The following is a 25,339-nucleotide window of genomic DNA, read 5'->3' as shown; positions in this document are numbered from 1 at the left end:
GGGCTTATATAGCATCTGAACAAAAGAACAATCATTTTTTTAGACAGGTGACAAGACACAGGAAAAGAACTTTAAATTTCTAGGGAAGGCAAATATATTGGGGAACTGATGGAAGTTACTAGTTAGTAAAACTTTTTATATAAATTCCTCTGGTGGTATCTCTGGGCTGATACAGGTCTAGAGTTGTCTCTGGTAATGAACTTCTGTCCTTCCTAGTAGAAAGAGGAAGAAAAACACCTTTGCAAATTTATGTCCTGTTTTTAGGCAAACAGGGAGAGGGCAGAGAGCTTTTCTTGTCTCTATTTCTCCTCAATTGCCTTCAGCTCAAAATACTCTTTACATAAAAGTGGCATATTCTGCTCCTTCCCACTGATAAAGAGGGAAAATGCATGCCTCGCTCACTGCCTCTGAACTATAGCCTCACAGAGGGTAATGCTTCCAGTAAAGACAGTAGAGAGGGTAATGCTTCCAGTAAGGAGACATCAAACATCGAGTAGTACATTTTATGTTGATGGGGATGATGATAAGCAGTCATCAGCTCAGTCTGGAGCGGGAAGTAACCTTAAGTAAGAAGAATATGCATAAATTCCTGGGTAATCACAAGTCACTTGACTGGTTTATCAGGGTCTGGAGGGAACAAGATGGGAAGATTATGAGGTCAGGGGAAGTAGCACCCGAATAAACTTGTGCAAATAAGCACAAAATGTGTGGATTTTTGTGTCTCAGATCAATTCCCAAAAGAAAACATCTGCTGAGGAGGCAGCACTGAATGCCTGTGTGGATGGGGTGATGCACATCCAATGATGGTCAGCCAGTCCCTGTCCTCACCTACCTCATGAACATAATGGGCCCATGAACAACATGGCATGATAATGGCCATGACGGCTATTCATGAGCCCAACTGCAATTGATCTAGCTGCTGCTGCTGGTATGACTTGTCAGTATTAAGGACTGATTCTGAGTTCTCAAAAGGGTACCATTCCTCAAAGGGATCAACTAATCACTTATGAAAAGTTCATTAAATCAGATATTACATATATAAGTCTGTCTTCACTGCCATCAGTGCATCAGCCTGCACCTCCTCTATAGTCCTCCATTACACAGCAAACACCTTTATCATTGCACAGACCATATTGCGCTCTAATTTGGTATGTCTATTTCAATCAAGCTGCCAACTTCTTGAGGGCAGATTCTCATGAGTTCCCTAGTCCTACCACAGGGCTAGACCACATACCATATGCGTATAAATATTTGGTAAGTAAATGGGAGGTAAAGAACTCATGCAAACAACCAAATGAGGGCTATAAAGAACCATAGTGGCGGTGGGTTTGGAGACTCTCTGCCCTTTGTCTCCGAGTGCATGCCCCTCTCACAGTCACCACACCACAATCAGCCTTTTATTACTATACTGGGATCAGGGTAAAGGAAGAATCAGACTAGACAGTAATTCAGTGAGTGAAAAACCTTTTTATCTTTTCATTATTAATAACCTTGATTATCACAATGACACAAAAACTAGTATTATAAGTCGGTCACGTGTCTCTAAAGCCCTAGCATCTAGCAATGGTGTCTGTAGAATGAATGACTAAATGTCTGAATTAACCTGCTCGGTGTAGCCCAGTTTGAGCATCACCCATAAACTAAGAGGTCACTGGTTTGATTTCTGGTCAGGGCACATGCCCAGGTTGTGGGCTCAGTCCCCAGTAGAGGGCATGCAGGAGGCAGAGGATGGATGTTTCTCTCTCATCCATGTTTCTATCTCTCTATCCCTCTCCTGTCCTCTCTCTCTAAAATCAATAAACATTTTAAATGTCTGAATTAATAAATGAGAGGTAGCATGGAATATTGAAAGGACTATGGGCTTAATAGACAGGCTCTATTATCTCTATTTTAGCTTTGAAGTTACCTAGGTAATAAGTGGCTGAGCTGGATTCCCTAGGTAACTTTGAAGCTAAAATAGAGATAATAATACCTTTGTGAATTATTTAGTTGACAGGGTCAGAAAATCGGCCCAATTACAATAAAAAAACAAGCAAACAAACAAATATATGGGGAATTCTGTTGGCTTGCTTAATTGGAAAATCCAAGTACTTAGAATCCCTTCAGCTCTTGTGGAATCCAAGAAACAAATGATATGATTGGAAATCTGAAGACCTCTGCTTAGTTTTATTCTCAGACAACCTTTCTCCATGTGGTAGCAAGATGGCCACTAGATGCTCCAAGCTCACATGGTTCTTATAACTCATGTTCCAAAAAATGAACAAGACCCTCTCTCAGCAAACCCAGAAAAGGCTCTGACTGGTACTTCTGGAGTCCCCCCGCCCACTCCTGGACTAATCACTGTATCCAAACACTGGCGAGGAGTGTGGGGGCCAGTGAAAGCACATGAAGAATTACTGAAGTTGGAGAGGGATGGTTCACAAAAGGAAAAATTGCCAAGCAAACAAAAAGTAACTACCTTTCAGCAATGATGTGATTAATAACTGTAAAATCACATATAAAGCACTTAATAAACAGTAACAGGTTTCAATAAATAGTAGCTATTATTACTAACAAAGCTTTTAAGGGGGGTGGAGCTCAATGTAATTATAAGAATTACACATTCAGTTAGATTTTTATTCATTCAAATTAAAGAACAACTATTTCTGCCCCAGCCGGTTTGGCTCAGTGAATAGAGCGTCAGCCTGCGGACCAAAGGGTCCCGGGTTTGATTCCAGTCAAGGGTAGGTACCTTGGTTGCAGGCTCCTCCCCGGCCCTGGCCCTGGTCAGGTCTCATGCAGGAGGCAACCAATCGATGTGTTTCTCTCACATTGATATTACATATAAAAGTCATATCAATATTACATATATAAGTCGATGTTTTTCTCTGTCTTTCCATCTCTCTTCCATTCTCCCTAAACATCAATGGAAAATATCCTCAGGTGAGGATTAACAAACAAATAAAAAAAAAAAACCACAGCAACAACTATTTCTTTTTAAATGTTGGATTTTGTGTGTAATACTACCCTAATTTAAAGAATAGAACATTACACTGGTATCACTAAAAACTAGAGAGGAGACCGGCCAGTGTTGCTCAGTGGTTGAGTGTCAACCAATGAACCAAGAGGTCACTAGATTGATTCCCAGTCAGGGCACATGCCTGGGTTGCAGTCTCAATCCCCAGTAGGTGTTGTGTAGGAGGCAGCTAATTCATGATTCTCTCTCATCATTGATGTTTCTCTCTCTCCCCCTTCCTCTCTCTAAAAATCAATTTAAAAATTTTTTTAAATTTTTTTAAAAAACTAAAGAGGAGAATCTGGATGTTACAAACTCTAAATTTTTACGGTTAGGCCATTATACCTTATGAAAATAGTCCCTGAGAAATTTGATATTATTATCAAATTGGCTCATATAGTTAGTTTTCTTCTTTTGCTTATTTTCTGCTTTTTTTTTTATAATTTTTTAAAAGGATACTGAATACAATTTGGTATATAGGATTGGACCCAGGGCTAGAAAAGGACATTAGTACAAAAACTAGTGAAATCCAAAATGGCAAAACAATGGGGAAATTTTCGAGAAGTCTTGATGACTTCAAATGATAAGAAGAAAGAAAAAGTTAAGGAAACCTGCTGACCAAGTAAAGCGGGATGAGTGACACTCTACCCCCAATGGAGTTTCACCTTGTGAAAACTGAGAAAAAGAAATAGCCTTGGTCAGCAGGAAGTGTTCACACTTCCCCAAACTGTCTTCAGCAGATCATAGAGTTCTGGATATGCCTAAATACTAAAAGGGTGTCCTGGGTCAAATAAGTTTGGGAAACACAAAAGAAAAAAATCTGAAATCACAGATTCTGAATATATATTTGCATACTGAAAGTGCTAAGACTTCCTGCAAAACTGAACACATTTCCCCCCCAAAATTGTTTTGTCATATTATGTTTTCATATAACATCCCTTCGTATCTTATATCTTTATGTTCTTGGAAAATACGTATAGATAAGGTTATAAGTTTGGTAGAAAGCTGTGGAAGCTTGGCAAGTATGTAACCAAATAATAAGGCATAAAATAAAGCATAAGGCACCAGAGAAATTTCCCCACCCATGGTGAGCTACTTTGGACCACACCTTTAGAATCCTAAAGGGTACCTGAAAAAAGAGGTTTGAGAAGCACAGTTATAGGCCATCAGAAACTAGTGACAAAACTCTTTCCAGTGATAAAGGCCCAGAAACAGACATTGACAAAGTAGGGAATGTGTGATGAAGGCAGGGGCAGTGAAGAAGGGCTCCCTTAAATGGCACTTACTTAATCACTGATGTCTGCAATTCCTTGAAAAGGGAAATGACTGTTCTCAGTTATAGACATGGGATTAAAATGCCAGTAACCTTGGGGCTGCTGATGGAGGTTAAAGGTCATACTAATGATCTACACTAATAAAAGAGAAACATGCAAATTGACCATCACTCTGCTACACCCACCAGCCAATCAGGAGCGAGTATGCAAATTAACCAAAGAAAGATGGCAGCAGCCATGGAGCTGGAGTGAGCAGGAGGCTTGGGTTGCCCCCGGTGATGGAGGAAGCCAAGCTTTCCGCCTGCCTTTGCCAGGCCTAAGCCTCCACTCAAGCTACAAAGTTTCAATTATAGAAGGTAAACAAATTCAAACAAATGGCAGCAGAATGGAGCTTGAGAGAGCAGGCCAGGGTTGCCGCCGGCAACAGGAGAAGCAAAGCTTTCCACACACCCTGGCCGGGCCCACCCGCTTAAGGCAACAAAGTTTCAATTGTAGAAGGTGAATTAACTGCCACAGAAATGGCTGCCGCCCCAGAGGGAGCAGCAGGCTTGGCTCCACTCCAGGCTACAAAGTTTCAATTGTAGAAGGAAAATAAATTCCAGATACCAGTGCCTCCACTAGGGTTGCCAGGGGGCGTGGCTGGCCTGCAAACCACCACAGGCCCCTCGCTCAGGCCGCCCCATGCCCCAAGGGAACCCCCACCTGATCCGGGATGCCCTTCAGGGCAAACCAGCTGGCCCCCACCCCTGTACCAGGCCTCTATCCTATCTAATAAAAGAGTAATATGCAGATTGATCATCACTGCAACACACAATATAGCTGCCCCCATGTGGTCAAAGATCCTGCCCCCATGTGGACACAAGATGGCCACCACAAGATGGCCAGCAGGAGAGGGCAGTTGGGAGGCACCCGGCCTGCAAGGGAGGGTAGTTGTGAGGGCCCAGGCCTGCAAGGGAGGGCAGTTGAGAGGAACCAGGCCTGCAAGGGAGGGCAGTTGGAGGTGATCAACCCTGCAGGAGAGGGCAGTTAGGGGTGACCAGGCCGGCAGAGGAGGGAAGTTGGGGGCAAACAGTCTGGCAGGCAGAAGCAGTTAGGGGCAATCAGGAAGGCAGGCAGGCAAGCAGTTGGGAGCCAGCAGTCCTGGATTGTGAGAGGGATGTCCGACTGCCCGTTTAGGCCCGATCCCAGTGGGATCGGGCCTAAACGGGCAGTCGGACATCCCTCAAGGGGTCCCATATTGGAGAGGGTACAGGCTGGGCTGAGGGACAACCCCCCTCCGTTCACGAATTTTGTGCACCGGGCCTCTAGTAGAAGATAAATAAATCCCAGATACCTGCTTCCAGCCGGTCCTGGCCTCCGCTCAAGGAGGCGCTGAAAAAAAAAAAAAAAAGGAGGGGCTGGGAGCTTGGGTCGCCGGGGTGTGTGGCCAGCCTCCAAACAGCCATTAGCCCCTCACCCAGACTGGCCAGGCACCCCAGTGGGGACCTCCACCCTAAAGGGGGTGTGGCCAGCCTGAAAATAATCCTCAGCCCTTCACCCAGGCTGGCCACACCCCCATGGGGTGAGGGTCCCTGCTGGGGGGCTTGGCCAGCCTGAAAACAGCCATCAGCCCCTCACCCAGGCTGGCCAGGCACCCCAGTGGGGACCCCCACCCTGAAGGGATTGTGGCCAACCTGCAAACAGCCATCAGCCCCTCACCCAGACTGGCCACACCCCCATGGCCCAATCCCTGTAAAAGGGCAGTCAAACATCACTCGAGGGGTCCCAGATTGGAGAGGGTGCAGGCTGGGCTGAGGGACACTCCCCCGCCCCCATGCACGAATTTCATGCACCAGGCCTCTAGTATATATATATAAAATCCTAAAAGTTGATGAAGGAAGAAGTGGTAGGGAGCTCTGTGGTTGAAGAGAATGGAGGTGGCGGCAATGAACTGGAGGGAAGGGGCTGAAAGAAGAGATAAACCCCCAGGTGATCATGGAACTGGCTCTAATCTGAATTGAGATTTAAAAGAACAAATTTCCTTAGCCCTAACTACAAGAGAAAACTGAGGGAAGATGCCACCCTTGGAGAGCCATAGATTTGGCCTCAAAATCATTAGAAAGTGTGATCCAGCCAGAACCCAGGTGCTGCCCAATGGACAGAGTAGCCAAGGCAAGCTGACTCAGAGAGGTGGGTGTTGCCATCCCTCCTCTTGCTGGGGTCATTCTAAGCCCTAAGGTGCTTGTCTTTCTTCAAAAATTATTGCTGATTTATGTTTGCAAACTGCTTGAAACTATGGATATAAAACAATGCATGTTGTTTAGTAGCATATCCCAATAACTGTTCAGGCCCTAAGCGTCAATCTAATTAATTAACGTGGGCGAAGAGGGGTCTGAACAGGGCAAATATTCCCAGAGTAATTGATTAAAAACCAAAAATGTCTCCACCAAAAATTATATTTAGAGTAATTTATGCCGTTGCAGTTATAGAAGCAATCTGAGGTCAATTCTTTGCTTCTATTTTTTAATCACAAAAATCCATATAAGCATAAATATCAATTATGTCTACAGAAACTCTAAGTGTAGTTCATGTTATTTATGATGTAGTTGAGGAGGTAAGTTCTTGTTTTACCTGGTTCCTCTAGAGAAATTACTGTCTTTATTTAGACAAATACCTTGATGAGCCTCTTAATAACGGAAAGGAAGGCCCTGAGAGCTTGGATTGTAAGGAGACAACCTGGAGATGACTAAGAGGCCCCCTAATTAAAAAATAATAATAAAACAAAAGTTTAGGGTTAGAAGCCAGTAGACGTAGGAAAAGCCCAGCAGCAGGGCAGGAAGCAGAAGATCTAGTTGTTGAGAGAGTTTTATTCAGAACTGGGAAGACTAGCACTAAATTTTAAATTATCTACAGTACAGTGCTAGGCTGTAACTCTTCCTCCGCTACCCCTTATTCTCCAGTCAAATCTATTGTACAGTGCTACCCGGATAAGTCCACTAGGGGAGGTCAACCATGCCAAGCTATCTCCTGCCCCAGTTTTGGACTGGGACGAGGACAACCACGGCCCTTTCTTTCTGATGTATACCTTGTAAAGATTGGCACTGGTGGGAATAATACCTAGCTCTGTTTAAGCATTCCCCTGCCCTTCCTCTTGCAAGTGGAACAGATGGGCTTGCTTCAGCAAGGTCCAGCCCTTACCAGTTAGGGTTTGAAGGGGAAGTAAGGGATAGAAAAAAAGGAAGAATAAATGGTGTTGGTTTTGCTTTCTCTCTTGGGTGGTGGAGGAAAAACACTTAAAGAAACATGGGACCTGAGCAGAGGCTATAGTCACTCCGCTCACCCTCTCTCACTTTCTTCTCACTCACATTCCCTCTGTGTCCTCCTTCCTCCCCCCTCCCCGCATCCCCCCCTCCCCCCCCCCCCCCCCCCCCCCCCCCCCCCGCCTCCCCGCACCTCCGCAGCCGGGCCTGCAGCTCTCCTCCCATCGGCTGGCACGTGCTTCAGGAAAGTGTCAGCGGCACTGAGAGCCAACACTGCTGCACTGACTCAGATGTCAACAGCCTCTCACCCAGATGCAGAGGGAGGGCTGCTCAGAGCATCAGCTACATCCGCTGCCTTTTCTTTCCTCAGTACAAGCCCATCTCCTGAATGTAAAATGTTCCCATGCATTTAAAATTAAAGTTGTCCTAACATCTGATTTACCTCACTTCTATTTTGGAGACCTTTTCTTCTGTGGATATGTTCTGTTGTTCATACTATCCACCCAAAGATCGTGTTGATAAGTACTACAAATGCTTTCCTTGTTCAAAGGTCAGTGGTGCCTATGATAAGATTTCCTTGGTTGATTATTATAACACACTACATTGTAATATTTAAGAGAGTTACTTCCTTCTTTTTCAGAGAGCATTGGCGTTATCAATACAATAATATTATTGGAACAAAACCATTTAAACCTCCTATTTTCTTTTATACTTCATTATCTGATCACCATGCTAGATTCATATAAGTGACAGAAAGGGACATTATAGTACATGACAACTCCTAGCATATAATGACAATGATACAAACTAGCATTTATAGAACTCTTACCATGATCCAAAAACAATGATAAGACTTTGTTAAATTTAATTCTCTTATTTAATTCTCACTTCAACCCAAAGAGAAAAGTATTATCTCCATTTTTTCAGATAAGGAATCTGAAGTACAGAGAGGTTAAGTATTTTCTCTATGACTCAGAAGGTGACTGACCAGAGCTGAATGACTCCCCTTTAACATGATAACAAGTTAAATCACCATGGTTCAGAATACCAAAGCACAAAATCACACTGCAGCAAGGGAGAATCAAAAATAGAAAAAGAAAGCTATAAAAAAAAAAGCATATTTAGTTCTTAAATATATGAGCTAAAAATATAAAATTCTTAGAAGAAAACAGGCATAAATCTGGAAGACTTTGATTTGGCAGTGAATTCTTAGTATGACACCAAAAGCATGAACAACCAAAAAAAAGAAAGAAAGAAATTGGACTTCATCAAAATTAGAAACTTCTGTATATCAAAGGACACTATCAAGAAAGTGAAAAGACAACCTAGAGAAAGGGAGAATATATTTGCATATCATATATCTGATAAGGGTCTAACATTCAGAATATATAAGGAACTCCTACAACTCAACAACAAAAAGCAAACAACCCAATTAAAAATATGAGCTAAAAACTTGAATAGCCATTTCTCCAAAGAAGACTTACAAATGCTCAACATCATACATTAGTCATTAGAAATACAAATCAAACCCATAACAAAATACCCCTCACACCTACTAGAATGGTTATAAAAACATTTTTTAAACACAGAAAATAACAAGTGTTGACAAAAGATGTGGAAAAATTTAAACCTTCAGACATTGCTAGTGGAAATGCAAATGGTACAAGCTTTATGAAAGTTTGTTAGTTCTCGAATAAGTTAAATCTAGAGTTAATATGACCCAGCAAACCTACTCATAGGCATGCACCCAAAATAATTAAAAATGGGGATTCAAACAGATTATTTGTATACTAATAATCACTGCACAATTATTCACAATAGCCAAAAAGTGAAAACAACCCGTGTCATTGACTGATAAGTGGATAAACAAAGTATAGTATATTTTATTACATAGAATATTATTCAGCCATAAAAAAGAATGATGTTCTGATACATGCTGCAATATGGATGACTCTTGAAACCATTATGCTAAGTGAAATACTTCATATACAAAAGGACAATTATTCTATGAACTAGAGGCCCGGTGCACGAAATTCGTGCACGGGGGTGGGGGGGTGTCCCTCAGCCCAGCCTGCACCCTCTCCAATCTGGGACCCCTCGAGGGATGTCCGACTGCCCGTTTAGGCCCGATCCCAGTGGGATCCCAGTGGGATCGGGCCTAAACGGGCAGTCGGACATCCCTCTCACAACCCAGGACTGCTGGCTCCCAACTGCTCGCCTGCCTGCCTTCCTGATTGCCCCTAACCGCTTCTGCCTGCCCGCCTGATCACCCCCTAACCACTCCCATGCCAGCCTGATTGATGTCTAACTGCTCCCCTGCCAGCCTGTTTGCCCCCAACTTCCCTCCTCTGCCGGCCTGGTCACCCCTAACTGCCCTCCCCTGCAGGGTTGATCGCCTCCAACTGCCCTCCCTTGCAGGCCTGGTCCCTCTCAACTGCCCTCACTTGCAGGCCTGGTGCCTCCCAACTGCCCTCCCCTGCTGGCCATCTTGTGCTGGCCATCTTGTGTCCACATGGGGGCAGGATCTTTGACCACATGGGGGCAGCTATATTGTGTGTTGGAGTGATGGTCAATCTGCATATTACTCTTTTATTAGATAGGATACACTTAAGTGAAGTGCCTAGAATAGTCAAATTTATAGAGACAGGATGTAGACTAGAAATTACCATTGGTTAGTGGGAGGAGGAAGGCAAGAGTTATTTTTTAACTAGAGGCCCAGTGCACAAATTCATGCACAAGTGGGGTCCCTCGGCCTGCCCAGAGGCCCATTAGGGGGGACTAGCCGGCTGGGGAGAGGGGCTACAGGAGGTTGGCTGTGGGAGCGCACTGACCACCAGTGGGCAGCTCCTGAAGTAAGCATCTGCCCCTTGGTGGTCAATGCACGTTACAGTGACTGGTCGACCACTTGTTCTGGTCATTCTGGTCATTTGGTCATAACGGTTGCTTAGGCTTTTATATATATATAGATGAGTACAGAGTTTCTGTTTGGGATGATGAAATAGTTCTGAAAACAGGTATTGGTGATGGTTGCACAACATTGTGAATGTACTTAATGCAACTGAATTGTACACTTAAAATTATTAAAATGGTAAGTTTTATATTATGCATATTTTACCACAATAAAAAAGCATGTTTTTTTCTTCTTTAGAAATAAGTTCCTCACTACCTAAATCTACAAATCAGATCACTCTGATAAGCTCCAGGTCTGATTTCCCAGCTGAAAATGTACAAACTCAATATTCAAAATTGATGTTATTGCTTAACCAAAACCAAATCCCTGTTTCCTCAAAAATTTATTTCTTGTTTCTTCTTCTATAAGCATTGTCTCTGTAATAACTGCACTAAATCCATTAAATTTAGATCTTCTTTAATTCTCTCTTCCTCATTCCTGCAACCAATCAGCTCTTAAATTTTTGTTTTGTTTTTATCAATCATAACTTCTATATAGATCTTTAATTTCCTTCCTCTTTTCTATCCCTCCAGACAGCCTTAGCTGGGTTATAGTAATAACGTTTCCTTGATCTGCTGCCTCTCTAATATCCCTCTACAGAGAGTCTTCTCTACTTCCACAATCCATCTCTGAAACAGCCACCAAAATGTTCTTACAACATTTCAAATCTGATAAAGCTATGTCTTCCTTTAACACATTCCTTGATAACCCTTTAGGATCTAGTCCAAACTTCCTAACATACAAAGCTCACTTTTCACAACTTGACCATACCTGCTTTTCCAGACAATCACACATACCCACCAGCAACAGTGACTGCTCACTCTTCTCTACCCATGCTCCTATCTTCCCAGGCACTCTTGCTGTAATTGCTTATCCCAAGGGAATTCCTAGTTACCCTCCAAAATCCAGCTAAAACGCCACCTCCAATATAAATCATTCCTCAGTTCCCATTGGAAGGATTAACTGTTCCCTTCTGCTTGGTAGCACTGCATATTATAAGCATTTGCCACATTGTTTTAAGAGCATTTGCATCCCTATATCCCCACCCCAGAGCATACATTTCTAAAGGCAGAGACTGAGGCTTGATCCCTCTGGTTTGCTTTTTGTGGGTTTGTTTGTTTGTTGTTTTGGCTAATTATAATTTAGATGAACAAGAGACAACTTCAAGAGAGTTACTAATTTATTTAAGCCCTGGCAGATGTAGCTCGGTGGTTAGAGTGTCGGCCCATGCACTGCAGGGTCTCAGATTCAATTCCCAGTCAAGGGCATATACCTGGATTGCAGGTTTGATGCCAGTGCCAGAGGCAACCAATCAATGTACCTCTCTCACATTGCGGTCTCTCTCTCCTCTCTTTCTCTCTCTCTCTCTCTTTGCCTCCCTCCCTTCTTCTTTTTCTGAAAAATCAATGGAAAAAATATCTTCACTTTCAACAATAAAGAATTTTTTAAAAGAAAAAGGAAGAATATCTTTGGGTGAGGGTTTTAAAAAAAGTATTTAAAATATTTGTAATGCTGAATGCTCTTTGAACTACTAAAAATAAACAAAAATATAAAACCTGGGAATTTCTTCTAACTTTAATTCAATGCAAAGATCATGGAAAACCTCATATAACTTTCAAATTAACTGATCCAAGTTCATAAATATTCATTTATTCTGTAAACACTTACTGTGCATCCGTTACATACCAGACATTCACTAAAGGTAACAAGTCCTCAAGTATAGTTGAACTGCGATTAGGCAGAATTAAAGCAGCTATGTAAAGAAAGCAAATTTAATTAATTGATCTAGAAAATGTACCTTTGCTAACACACAGCACCCAATCACCAGATGGTTTCAAAGATGTCTGAATAATTAAATTTTGCAGCTCCAGCATATAGGTTGTATTTTCCATGATGCATTATAGTCAAGAGCCATCCTATCTAATAATAGACAAATATGCAAATTGACCATACCTCCAACACACCCACAAGCCACACCCACCATCCAATCAGAGCGAGCATGCAAATTAACCCAAACCAAGATGGCTACAGCCACAGAGAGCAAGGTTTCCTAGGTAACAGGGGAAGCCAAGCTTTCCGCCTGCCCTGGCCAGGCCTAAGCCTCCACTCAAGCTACAAAGTTTCAATTATAGAAGGTAAACAAATTCAAACAAATGGCGGCAGAATGGAGCTTGAGAGAGCAGGCCAGGGTTGCCTCCGGCAACAGGGGAAGCAAAGCTTTCCGCACACCCTGGCTGGGCTCACCCGATTAAGGCTACAAAGTTTCAATTATAACCCCAACAGAAATGGCTGCCAGCCTCAGAGGGAGCCCCAGGCTTGGCTCCGCTCCAGGCTACAAAGTTTCAATTGTAGAATGTAAATAAATTCCAGATACCAGGGCCTCTGCTTGCGTTGCCAGGGGGCGTGGCCGGCCTGCAAACCACCACAGGCCCCTCGCTCAGGGGGGATTGTGAGAGGGATGTCCGACTGCCACACCCCAAGGGAACCCCCACCTGATCCAGGACACCCTTCAGGGAAAACCAGCTGGCCCCCACCCCTGTACCAGGCCTCTATCCTATCTAATAAAAGAATAATCTGCAGATTGATCATCACTGCAACACACAATATTGCTGCCCCCATGTGATCAAAGATCCTGCCCCCATGTGGACACAAGATGACCACCACAAGATGGCCAGCAGGAGAGGGCAGTTGGGAGGCACCCGGCCTGCAAGGGAGGGCAGTTGGAGGTGATCAACCCTGCAGGAAAGGGCAGTTAGGGGTGACCAGGCCGGCAGAGGAGGGAAGTTGGGGGCAAACAGGCTGGCAGCAGAGTGGTTAGGGGGTGATCAGGCTGGCAGGCAGAAGCGGTTAGGGGCAATCAGGAAGGCAGGCAGGCAAGCAGTTGGGAGCTAGCAGTCCTGGATTGTGAGAGGGATGTCCAACTGCCCGTTTCTGGGCCTAAACGGGCAGTCAGACATCCCTTGAGGGGTCCCATATTGGCGAGGGTACAGGCTGGGCTGAGGGACAACCCCCCTCCATGCACGAATTTCGTGTACCGGGCCTCTAGTGGTATAATATAATAACAAAATGTACAGGCGGTGTGATATGCTAGAAAAAGCACTGGATGGGAGTCAGGACCAATATTAACTAGCTGTGTGACCTTGGGGAATCAATTAATCTGTCATCTTAGCTTCTATTTTATCTATGGTAAAAATGAAGTAGTTGGACTAGAATCTCCAGAACATGGTTTCTTAATTGCTGTACATAGCATAACCATTATGTGTATCAAAGACCAAACCAGCCCTCCCAGTTGCTGGTTAGAAGCTACAGTCAGGGTGATTGGAAGAGAAAGTGTATAAAGTGATTTCCAAGTTGAAGGTTTAGCTTAGGATAAACTTGTTTCTATAGAATGTAAAGCATGATAAGTATCCTATATAATAAAAGGCTAATATGCAAATTGTCCCCTTGACCGGGAGTTCCACTGGGAGTTCAACTGGGAGTTCGACGAGGGGGCGGGGCTGGCTAGCCAACCACCCATGGCCCCTGCCCCCTGGCCAGCCCCACTCCCAATCAGTCCCCCCACCCCAATCAGGGGCCAGGCCAGCTGGACCCCACCTATACATGAATTCATGCACTGGGCCTCTAATAGTATATAAACAGTCAAGCCCGTGCATAAAGCTTTATTTATTTGATATTTTTTTCATGTAATTGAAGAGAATTTCTGGGTAACATTAACCACTAAGAAAAGAAATAATATGATTAAAAGGAAACTTAGAGAAGAGAATTCTCAGTGCTCCACTGGGGTCCCTGGAAGGTGTGGGAATGGAGCACGGGTTCCATGGTGGCCACTGGCCCAGTCACACACACACCTCCATCCGCCACCTCTCCTCATGTACAGAACCACAGGATGATAGCTGTGTTCTATTTCTTTTTTTTTCTTTTCTTTTTGTATAATTTTTTTTAATCTTTATTATTTAAAGTATTACATAGGTCCCCTTTTACCCCCATTGGCCTCCTCCAGCCCACCCCTGACCCCCCACCCCATGACTGTTACAGAATGTTCAGTTAATAATTACTTGATTATTTGCATGTTTTACATTCTGTTCTATGCATTTCAATGTTTTTAATTATTTTAAGATATGTGGTAATATCCTGAAGGTTACTCCCCAAATTTTTAAATTAAGAAGGTATGCCACATATGTAATACTTTAATCAATAAAGAAAAAATAAATAAAATAAATTTTAAAAAAAAGAAGATATGCCTGAGTCACAATTGATTCTGGCAAATAAAACGTGTTTTCTCATGGATTAAATTTATACAGCAGAAAGGGGGGGGGGGGAATCCAAGGACAAATACATTGTGTGCTTCCTGCCAATAAAAATATAATACTTCCTCGTTGTCATTAATGAAAAATAGCACACACTTCAAAGTTCTGTAGACACCAAAAAAGAAAGAAAACACTCAAATGAGTCACCTATTTTCACATTCAGGGCTGAGAAGCTATATAAATCTCTCCAGCCTTTGAAAGAAAACACCAAACCAACCATAGGCCTGCAAACCATCCCTGGACCCAGCCATGCAGCTGGCCATGCTGTGCGCTGTGTGTCTGCTGCCCGGCAGCCTGGCTCTGCCGCTTCCCCCCGAGGCAGGAGGCATGAGCGAGCCACAGTGGGAACAGGCGCAGGTATGTCATTGGCCCACTCACCGAGGGCTCCACGGTCTTGCTATCAGCATTAGGGAGTATGCTCTTCAATTTGAGTCATGATTCTATTGTAAAGGCAATATATGCTTTAATCAAGTAGCTATTATGAGCAGGCTTTAGTGCCTCCCCAAACTGGGTTCAAGTTCCACCTCCACTCACTATGCAGAGGAATATTATTAGCATAGGAATGTTATTAAATTCCTCTGAGCTTCAGTTTACTAATTTGGAAATCGGATATTATAATGCTATCAACCAAATGGGGGTTTCGTGACTCACTTAGCACAGTACCTGAAACATTGTCCCTAGTCAAGAAATCGAAGTAATTATTTATTGTAACTTGAAATTCTTTTCCTAAAGACCAGAGAGCTGCCTCTTACAATGAGGACTACTTGCAATGGAGAGACTTGAAATCAGAAAACACGGGTAGAAATGACAGCTCTAACACCTTCAAGCGTGATGATGGGCAAGATATGAACTTTTGACTTTGTTTTCTCATGTGTCTAATGGAAATAATTGTACTATGAATAGTCGTACTATGTGTTTTACAGCTCACAGGATTATTATAATGAAGTAATAACAATACCAACTATCATGTAACAATTACAAAGTACTTCATATATGTTATGTCATTTAATCCTTAGCTCACTCCTGGGAAAAGTAAGGAACCAACGTTAAGTTGGTTCACACACTTGGTGAATACTGGTGAAGAATCAAAGATGAGTTTTGATAGGAGTCAAGGACAAGTTTTTCTGGTTCAAATCATGTTCTCTCCAATATACTACTACTTCATAAGCAGCCTCATAAGTGTAAATAATTATTATTTGGTAAAATAATGGGATGTTTACTCTTTAGTACTATTTACAAATTTAAGCCTTAAGCATAAGAAATGTTAGGTTTTATTTCACATTAACTTTGACTTTTATAAGTCTCACTAATATGGTAGATTGAACCATAAGAAATTACTGATATTTTATTGTGGTGGTTTTTTTTTTTTTTTTACTTCCAAAAGAGCCATTTCATATGGTTTTACCCAGTGGACTATTCAGAAGGTGTACACTTGCAAGTGTATTGAATCCCTAAGCTTTATTTAGTGTATAGGTTACCAATTAACCAGAGTGGGGTTAGCTAGATTTAACAGAAGGCAGAAACATTCACATCAAGGATGCAGAGAAATTTCCTCCAGAGGGTGTCTTGGCAAAGCCTGTAGATCTGGAATGGATAAAATAAGTTGTTTGTTTTTAAGTGAGATTAAATCCTAACTGTCATGGATGAACATGCAATCATTGGTAACAGGAAGAGAGAGCACAATATTGAATGACATGCAATCATTGATAACAGGAAGAGAGAACACAGTATTACTAAGGTTACTCACATAAAGTGTATACTCCTGAGAGATTCTGAGACAGGTAACCATTTCACCTACTCCAAATTAGACTGTCAATGTGAGCCAATGTTTAAATTGTTTCAACAATACTTTCATGCATTAGAAAGCCCAGTGCCTTTTTCTAAGGAAGTGGGCTTTGGAATCAGGTCACAAGTTCAAATACTGGCTCCTTCAGTTACTCCAGGGGTGAACTTGCTTTCTCTGAGACATGATTCTTCATGTAAATTAGGAATAACAGTGCGGTACCTACTTCACAGGGTGGTTATGAGGTTTAAATGAGATAAGTATGTAAAGCTCCTAGGGTAGTCCCTGCCACTAGTAAGCACTTAATAAGCGTTCTTGTGAGGCCACAGCTGCTGCTGTTATTATTGCATTCACTTTTTTATTTCTTCCTAGTTAGTCCAGCAGCTGTCCTCATATCCAGACACTAGGGTTCCTTAAGAAATTCCCAGAGACCAACTGTGTGTGGAATACACCGGAAGACCTGCTCTATCCTGCAGGCTCACCGTGGGTCTTACCGGAGATTTAACAGTGGAAAGAACACAGGACTGGCAGTCAGGAAACTCAGTGCCAGTTCTGCTACTAGTTGCTTTTTTAATTCTGCTGCTAATTCAATATGTGACCCCGAGCAAGTCATTTAGATGCTATGAGCTTTTGATTTCTTCACCTGGAGAATATGTACATTAAACTAAATAATTTTACAATGTCCTTTCCCGGGACTAAAACTTTAATACCCTTTAATATATTTGGGACCAAACCTCCAGAGAATCTTAGAAGGGGGTGGTTGACTTGGTCTTTGATGCCAGGGAAGGCCCCTTGAGGACATAGTCACTCTTCCTGATTGGCTATTACAGACGAGTCTATGTTCTATAAAGTATACAGAGGGCTTTCCTTCAGAGTAGTTTATGGGATGAAAGAGAAATGGAGGTACTTTTTTCCTTTTGCTCATGAAATAGAATGACAATGCTTCATTATTGATATTAAATTTTCTTTTCATTAATGCACAGTTATTTTACTTGGTGACTCTGTAACTATTGTGTTTTCAAGCCACTGTTTGAGTCCATAGGTATCAAGGCAAAGACGTGCAGACTTCTAAGATAAAAGACAATAAACAAGGATTACAAATCAATTACTCTCTTTCCAACAGAACTATCTCAAGAGATTTTATCCATACGACTCAAAAACAAGGGATGCCAACAGTTTAAGAGCCAAACTCAAGGAGATGCAAAAATTCTTTCACCTGCCTATAACTGGGATGTTAAGCTCTGACATCATAAAAATCATTCAGAAGCCCAGATGTGGAGTGCCAGATGTTGCAGAATACTCACTATTCCCAGATAGGCCAAAATGGACGTCCAAAGTAGTCACCTACAGGTTAGTATTGCTTTGGTCGTTTAAATGAAAACAGTAAAGCCCTTCCTAAGAGGTCAAACATTGTTTTCTTGTTTGCTACCAGGGTCATATCATATACTCGAGACTTATCCCATTTCAAAGTGAATCAGCTAGTGGAAAAAGCCTTTGAAATGTGGAGCAAAGAGATCCCTCTACAATTCAAGAGAATTAGATTGGGAATTGCTGATATCATGATTGGCTTTGCAAGAGGAGGTAAGGAAGATTCCTGTAGCTAATCCGCAGTGCTATTTTACTCATTATTTATACCAGTGCCCTCCTCTGTTCAGAATTTAAAATATTTAAATAAGTAAATATATATATATATATATATATATATATATATATATATATATATAGAGAGAGAGAGAGAGAGAGAGAGAGAGAGAGAGAGAGAGATGCTAGTACACTCTTTTATTACATTTAGAGCTACTTGCTATGGCAGAGGATGGTAAACTATGGCCCATGAGCCAAATCCAGCCCACCACCTACTTTTGTAAATACATTTTTATCACAACACAGCCATAATCCTTCATTTACCTATTGTCTATGACTGCTTTGGGGCTACAATGGCAGAGTTTAGTAATTGTGACAGAGACCATCAATCCTAAATTACTGATTGTCTAGCCATCACAGAAAAAGTTTACCAACCCCGTTTTGTAGCATTAATCATCACACACACACACACACACACACATAAACACACACACACACACACCACACATTTATGGAACAGTTTAAAACATATTGAAAGCTTACTGGAAATGGGAATTTAAATACATTCACATCTAATTTATGGTTGCGTCTAAGTTTTTTCACTTTGTTTGGCCAGATGGTAGCAGGATGACAAATGAGTGTGAGAACTATATTCAACAAGTAACTTGTGTACCTTTTAGTATAACTTTTCTTAAAAACCTGGCTTAATCTTTGTGTAGACCATTTCCTGGAGAACCATACTCAAGGTGTCTTAAATGGATTTGAATGTGATGCAGATGTATTTATTTTCAAATTGGTATCGGGCCATATCCAGTTTATCTATTCTTGAAAAACATGGAATGCCATGATCAGTGCTTTCTGCACATTCTCTTCAGTGTTATCAGTATTGTGGCTGATGTTCAATGTCAGCTAAATTCACAGCCGCCAGGCATTTCAATATTGGAACAGGATGAAAAGAGAAATATTTTGGGGAGGGAAGACAGCCCAATGTGTTTCTCTTTCTCTCTCTCTCTCTCTCTCTCTCTCTCTCTCTCTCTCTCTCTCTCTCTCTCTCCCCCTCACCCCCATACCTCCCTCCTTCCTCCCTCCCTTCCACTCTCTCTAAAAAATCAGTGGGAAAATATCCTCAGGTGAGGATTAAAAATAAATGAATAAATAAACAAATAAAATGAGTGGCGATATATTCCGTCACTAAGGGCGATCGCTCTGTTTTCTTGCAGCTCACGGGGACGCCTACCCATTTGATGGACCAGGAAACACACTGGCTCATGCCTTCTCACCTGGACCAGGCCTAGGAGGAGATGCCCACTTTGATGAGGATGAACGCTGGACTGATGGGACCAGTATAGGTACAGCATCCCATCCCTCTTCTACTACATCCTTTTTAAAATCCAGGACTTCTTATACTAACTTTAATTTAGTATTTGCTTTGATTAGTAATTATTCTTGAGCCCTTGATAAAGGCCAACCACTGTACTATGTGATTTAAATGTGTAATTTTATTTATTGTGCCCATAATGTTACATATACTGAAGACAGAAGCTCAGGCTATGAGTCAAGCAAATTGGGGTCACTTGACTGTACCTCTACCAACGACTCTCTTGTGTCTTTTGGCAAGTTATTCATTCCCTGAGCCTGTTTCCTCATCTATGAAATGGGACTATAAATAATTCCCATCTCACCGAATTTTAATTTGAATTAAATGAGATAATGCTTATACACGGCATGGGTAATATTAATAATTCAATAAATTATAGCTCTGTCTTTATGTTCCCTCCAAATTTAAGTTTTTTAATTGAAGGAAAAAGAGGAGCAGTGACTATGATATTTTAGAATTATATACAATTCTGAGTATTTGCTATGGTTTAGAAAGAACCCACACCATAACCCAGCCCATCATACTCATCATCTTACAAAATAGGAAATCAGACATATCAGAAAGCTAATGGAGAGCAGCTCTGGCATAAATAATCCTAATTGGAGACAACTTTAAAAAAACATTCTACTAACTGGCTCTGAAAGGGAAATCACTACTTGTGTTTGGCAGTGGGAATTCACCACTTCAGTGATGCTTTGCTGTGGAAAGCTAACCTATGTGAAATTATGACTGTCTTCACTTCATATCTTGCATATCCTTTTCATTCTCCTTTCTTTCCACTCAAGGTAGGCTAAAGGCAGCTTCCTTCAATCTAATGCACCACAGTGGAACTCTGGCCACTCGCACTCTCAGGCTCACACACTCCCCCTTATTTGAAAAGCCTTTCTATGAGTCTGAGAGAGAGAAAAGCCTATATATAATACAATTTAATAAATAAAAGCAAAACCCAGCATTTCCTAGAGATCCTGCCTTCCAGTCTCGCTTTTACAAGGCCAACTTTCTTTCTCCTGCTATTCAAAGCCACTACCACTTATTGAGTAGCCATTGTTTTTTCAGATACTGGGAAACTCTAATTATTTCGATAAATCTACAAGGCAGGAATTATTATCTCTGTTCAAAAAATGAGGAAGTGAGACTCAGTAATATCAATTGATGTGCCCAAAGTCGTCCTGCTAATAAGCAGCAGAGCTGGGTTGCAAAACCAAATCTTTTTTTAAAATATATTTTATTGATATTTTACAGAGAAGAAGGGAGAGGGATAGACAGCTAGAAACATTGATGAGAGAGAAACATCAATCAGCTGCCTCCTGTACACCCCCTACTAGGGATGTGCCCGCAACCAAGGTACATGCCCTTGACCGGAATCGAACCTGGGACCCTTGAGTCCACAGGCCGACGCTCTATCCACTGAGCCAAACCAGTTAGGGCTCAAACCCAAATCTTAATGCTTCTAAAGCCTTTGCTTTCCTCTATAGAATACTGCCATTTGAGTAATGATATAAGAAGCAAATAGACAGAAAAACATTACTTTAAAAACAAAACACAGAAGTAGTGATGAGATTAAAACACTACTATTCTATTCTTCTTCTAAACCCTCCCCCTCCTTATGAAAGCCTTGAAACAAATAAGTAAACTTTGGAGGTAGGTATTTTTATAACGGCCTTATTTATTATTACATATTATATTATATATCTAGTTCTTTTCATAGTTACTGTTTGTTGCTCTTTGGTTGTAGGAATTAACTTCCTGTATGCTGTCACTCATGAACTTGGCCATTCTTTGGGCCTGGGTCATTCTTCTGATCCTAATGCCGTGATGTATCCAACCTATGAAGACAGAGATGCCAAGGATTTCAAACTTTCACAGGATGATATCGAAGGAATTCAGAAATTATATGGTAATATCTATTATTTCAAATAAGGAGGATTTCACATTGTCTTCTTAGAGTAGGCTTGAGTGAGCAAGACTGGGAAATGGGTATTTACTTGGTAAAACACACTGGAACTTACACTAAAAGCCCATTGAGGAAAGAAATTTGAGACCTTAGATACTCAAAATTTAACCAGACTGTTTTATACTATGAGGATATTGATTTTTAAGTTTTCAGTAATATTGTTTTGAGAGAGAGAAACAGCAATTTACTCTTCCACTTACTTATGCATCTATTCATTGGTTGCTTCTTGTATGTGCCCTGACCAGGGGTGAAACCAGCAGCCTTGGCTAATGGGGACCATGCTCCAAACAAACGATTTACCTGGCCAGAGCTACTTAGTATGTTTCCAAAAGCAATTTGGAAAGAAGAATACAGAATGGTATTTTTAAGTCCACAAATATAATCAAACCTTTCCAGAAAATATCAAGATGATAAAAATACAGTGCAAAGAGTTCCCCTAAGTATCTCTGAATGATCAGAAGAGCAATGAATGTGCTTCCACACAAGAATGTCCTTAGGGGAAAATTATTCCAATAAGATAATGGAGTAAGCTGTCCATTGACACTAGAATTTACTACCAACCAGCATGTCCCAATTTTTTTTTTTTCCTAGAATGCTAGTCTACAAGACAATTTTTTTAAAAAATGCTATGGAGAAACAAATTTAAAAACCCTACCTACTGTATTTAAGGTGCATAGGATATTAAAAGAGTACCTAACAAAATCTTGCTTAACACAATGCTTCCTAAATTATAATCTTCTTTTACGGAACACCATTTGTGCCCTCACAGAATAGCATTCCAGAGAACATATTTTGAAAAATACCATGGAACTGTACCTTCAAGTTGTGACTCAAAGAGCTGCTGCTCTCTAAAAAGTTCACAAAACACTGACAATTGCTAGTAAGGTTATGGCCAACAAAACAGAATAAAGTACCTCCCCTTACATAAACCTCATGTGGAACTCATGGAATACTCTATGGCAGTGGTTGGCAAACTGTGGCTCGCGAGCCACATGTGGCACTTTGGCCCCTTGAGTGTGGCTCTTCCACAAAATACCACGTGCGGGCGCGCACATACAGTGCGATTGAAACTTCGCGGCCCAGGCGCAGAAGTCGGTTTTCGGCTCTCAAAAGAAATTTCATCGTTGTACTGTTGGTATTTGGCTCTTTTGACTAATGAGTTTGCTGACCACTGCTCTATGGCATGTATAACTGTTTTAGAACCCAAAGAAAATTAGAAAGGGACTTAAAAAAGATTCTGAGGCAGACTAATTAGAAGAAAACAGACTAGTGCATTAAATCCTTAAGTATTAGAGACAATGAGGTGCCTACCCCTAGGCAAAGTTGAGAAGTGGTAACTTGGTGGGTGAGGGGGGAGAGACAGGTGCAGGGTAGAGGGGGTCAATGGGGAGACGGGGACATCTGTAATACTTTCAATAATAAAGATAAATTTTAAAAAAGAAAAGATGTAACTTCTTGACAAATGAAAGTAATATTTAATTATATAGGTTTTAAATTTAGGGAATTCATTAATTTAAAAAGTGATATAAACAGAAAATATAAATTCAAAAGAATGTGATTAAACTCATAAATGTTAAATTATCCAATGCTTTTCTCAGAATAGTGAAAATAATAGCTGAAATGCACCGAGTATTTACAGTGTACCAAGCACTCATGTGCATTAACTCATTTAATCCAAAAATTCAAGGAGTTGTTATAATCCTCATTTTACAGATTGGTAATCTAGCATTAAAGGAGGCTAAATAGTGATTTGCCCAACATTATACAGCTGGCAAAATCCCAGAGATACCTGACCCCCAGGCCTATATCCTACACAAAATTGCCTTTTTAGCCTTTGGGGGTTGTTCAAAACCTTTGTCCCAGGCACAGAAAACTGGGTTGGGTGAATGATAAATTATACACAATTATGACATTTCTTGAGTTTTTATAGTCTTAGGATGATTTTTATGTGTTTTATACCGTGTCAAAAATATTTTTATTTTCTCTCTTAACAGGTGAGAGAAGTGACTGAAGAATTAGAAACTTCAGGGAGAACACACATTCATTCATTGGATTCTATATCATTGTTCCTCAACCAGGATTAAGGACCACTGTTCCTGCACTCCATTTAGCACTTATTTCATCTTTCCTTGTATTGTGGTTGACTTTTGCATGTCTCTCTCCCCCTGGAGATAAGCTCTTTTATAGCACAATTGTATCTTACTTAGCTAAGCAACTTATACTTAGAAGATGTCAATGAATGTTAAAGAAACAAATAAATACAATTTTCATTTCATAGTAAAATGATTTCTATTTGGGAGCACTGTTTCTATGTCAAGAGAAGACATGCTATGCAATGAAACCAAAGAATAAGACTAAAAAAATATCCCACCGCATTATTGTGGGCGTTCAGCTGCACCTCACCCTATCACCAGGTAGGTAAGGAGAGAGCTCCAACCCTTTGTTGTTTATTAGTGTAGCCCAAAGGTACACTCAGAGCCCCTTATCCTTGGGCCCAAGCTCTCACGTCAAGTATTCTGGAAAAGCTAATTCTTCCCACAAAATGTATGTGAATTTCCAAGGTTTTACATTCCCACAGTCACTTCTGGCTCCATGTTCCTACCCCTGACCTCCTGATTTCATGGCCTCTCTCCTGCCACAGCTGCTCTGTGTTCCCTTTCCTCTGCCTCATACCAACCAAGATATCAGTTTCACCCTCTTCTCTTTAACTTTCTCCAAATGAGTCCCACAGGCTTTGTGAGACTACTGACATTGCTGAAGATTTGCATCAACAGTGATATTTTATATTGCACAAGTACAATTAATTTAATGAAAATAAAACCAGATATTATCCCCATCCTTCAAATCCCTTATCTATCCCAGCATCGGAAATCACTCATTGGCCACTTACCTCTGCAGGCTCCAAAGTCCTACCACATCTCTCCCTAATCCTCAAGTCTCTGGACTCCATTCATTCTGACTTCCTCCATAAACTTGTTTTCCTAAGGTCCACTCAGCTCCAGCACCCCTTTCCATACACAAAGACTCACTGTGTTTCTCTGGAAGAATCACTCTCTATGCAGGGCTAAATTCTTTAGCAGGACAGACACATAGCTGGCAGAGGTTTTGCCATTTCAGCCTTTCTTCCTCTTCTGCATTTCCCACACCAAGTTACCAAGGTAGGAATAGCAAAGTACAACCAGCGGTTAAGGACAACAGGGGGGTGGGGGCATGTGTGGGGAGGGGTGTGGGCTGGGAATGGGGTGATGAGGACAAATATGTGATACCTTAATCAATAAAGAAATTTAAAAAAAAAGGAATAGCAAAGTACAAAAAGAAAAATTCCGAGGTTACATGGGTTTTTCTTTACCATGATTATCTAGAAGTGTATTTGAAACATATTTTTAAAAAGTAATAAGCATTCAGATATGTCATCAACAATGAATCTTTGTAAATAAGTCAGATAATTACAATTTATTCTTAGAACTACACAGAAAACATAATTTAACCACTTTTCTCAGTTAGCCACTCTACAATCATTCATTGAATCAGGAACTGGGGGAGTGAAGAATGCAAAGGTGAAAGGTACATAGAACCCTCCTTCAAGAACCTCAAAGTCTGATGAATAAAGCAGATACTCAAGAAATTATTATAATACAACATTTAAGTGCTATAATAAAAATTATGCAATGTGAGGGGGTGAAAGCTCTAATATTGGGATTCTAAGTTAATGGGATTTTAATGAGTTTCTGAACTACATTCTACAAATTCTAGAATACCACATATAACACACAAGTCCAAAACTCCAGCTTGATAGTCAAGTATTCTGGATGAGTAAGGACTCTCTAACAGGCTTGAGACGCCTATCTGCCTGTTCAAAACTTTCTCAGAGCTGTGAT

The 25,339-nt window shown here is 41.2% G+C and overlaps 2 protein-coding genes across 2 annotated transcripts in view; both read left to right on the top strand.

The window, feature by feature from the left end:
- The window catches only part of MMP20 (matrix metallopeptidase 20), a 208,031-nt gene that overhangs the window by 69,271 nt on the left and 113,421 nt on the right, over positions 1 to 25,339 (top strand). The window lies entirely within an intron of this gene.
- MMP7 (matrix metallopeptidase 7) lies at positions 14,957 to 23,744 on the top strand. Its single transcript, XM_079787340.1, has 6 exons — positions 14,957 to 15,122; positions 17,672 to 17,898; positions 17,981 to 18,129; positions 19,350 to 19,478; positions 21,243 to 21,404; positions 23,456 to 23,744. The coding sequence occupies exons 1-6, from the start codon at positions 15,015 to 15,017 to the stop codon at positions 23,470 to 23,472; spliced, it is 792 nt and encodes a 263-aa protein (XP_079643466.1). The 5' UTR covers positions 14,957 to 15,014; the 3' UTR covers positions 23,473 to 23,744.

This window comes from Cnephaeus nilssonii, assembly GCF_951640355.1.
Source record: "Cnephaeus nilssonii genome assembly, chromosome: 13".
NCBI lineage: Eukaryota > Metazoa > Chordata > Mammalia > Chiroptera > Vespertilionidae > Cnephaeus > Cnephaeus nilssonii.
Note: the sequence above shows the minus strand (reverse complement) of the source record. Positions and strands in the feature narration are given on the sequence as shown.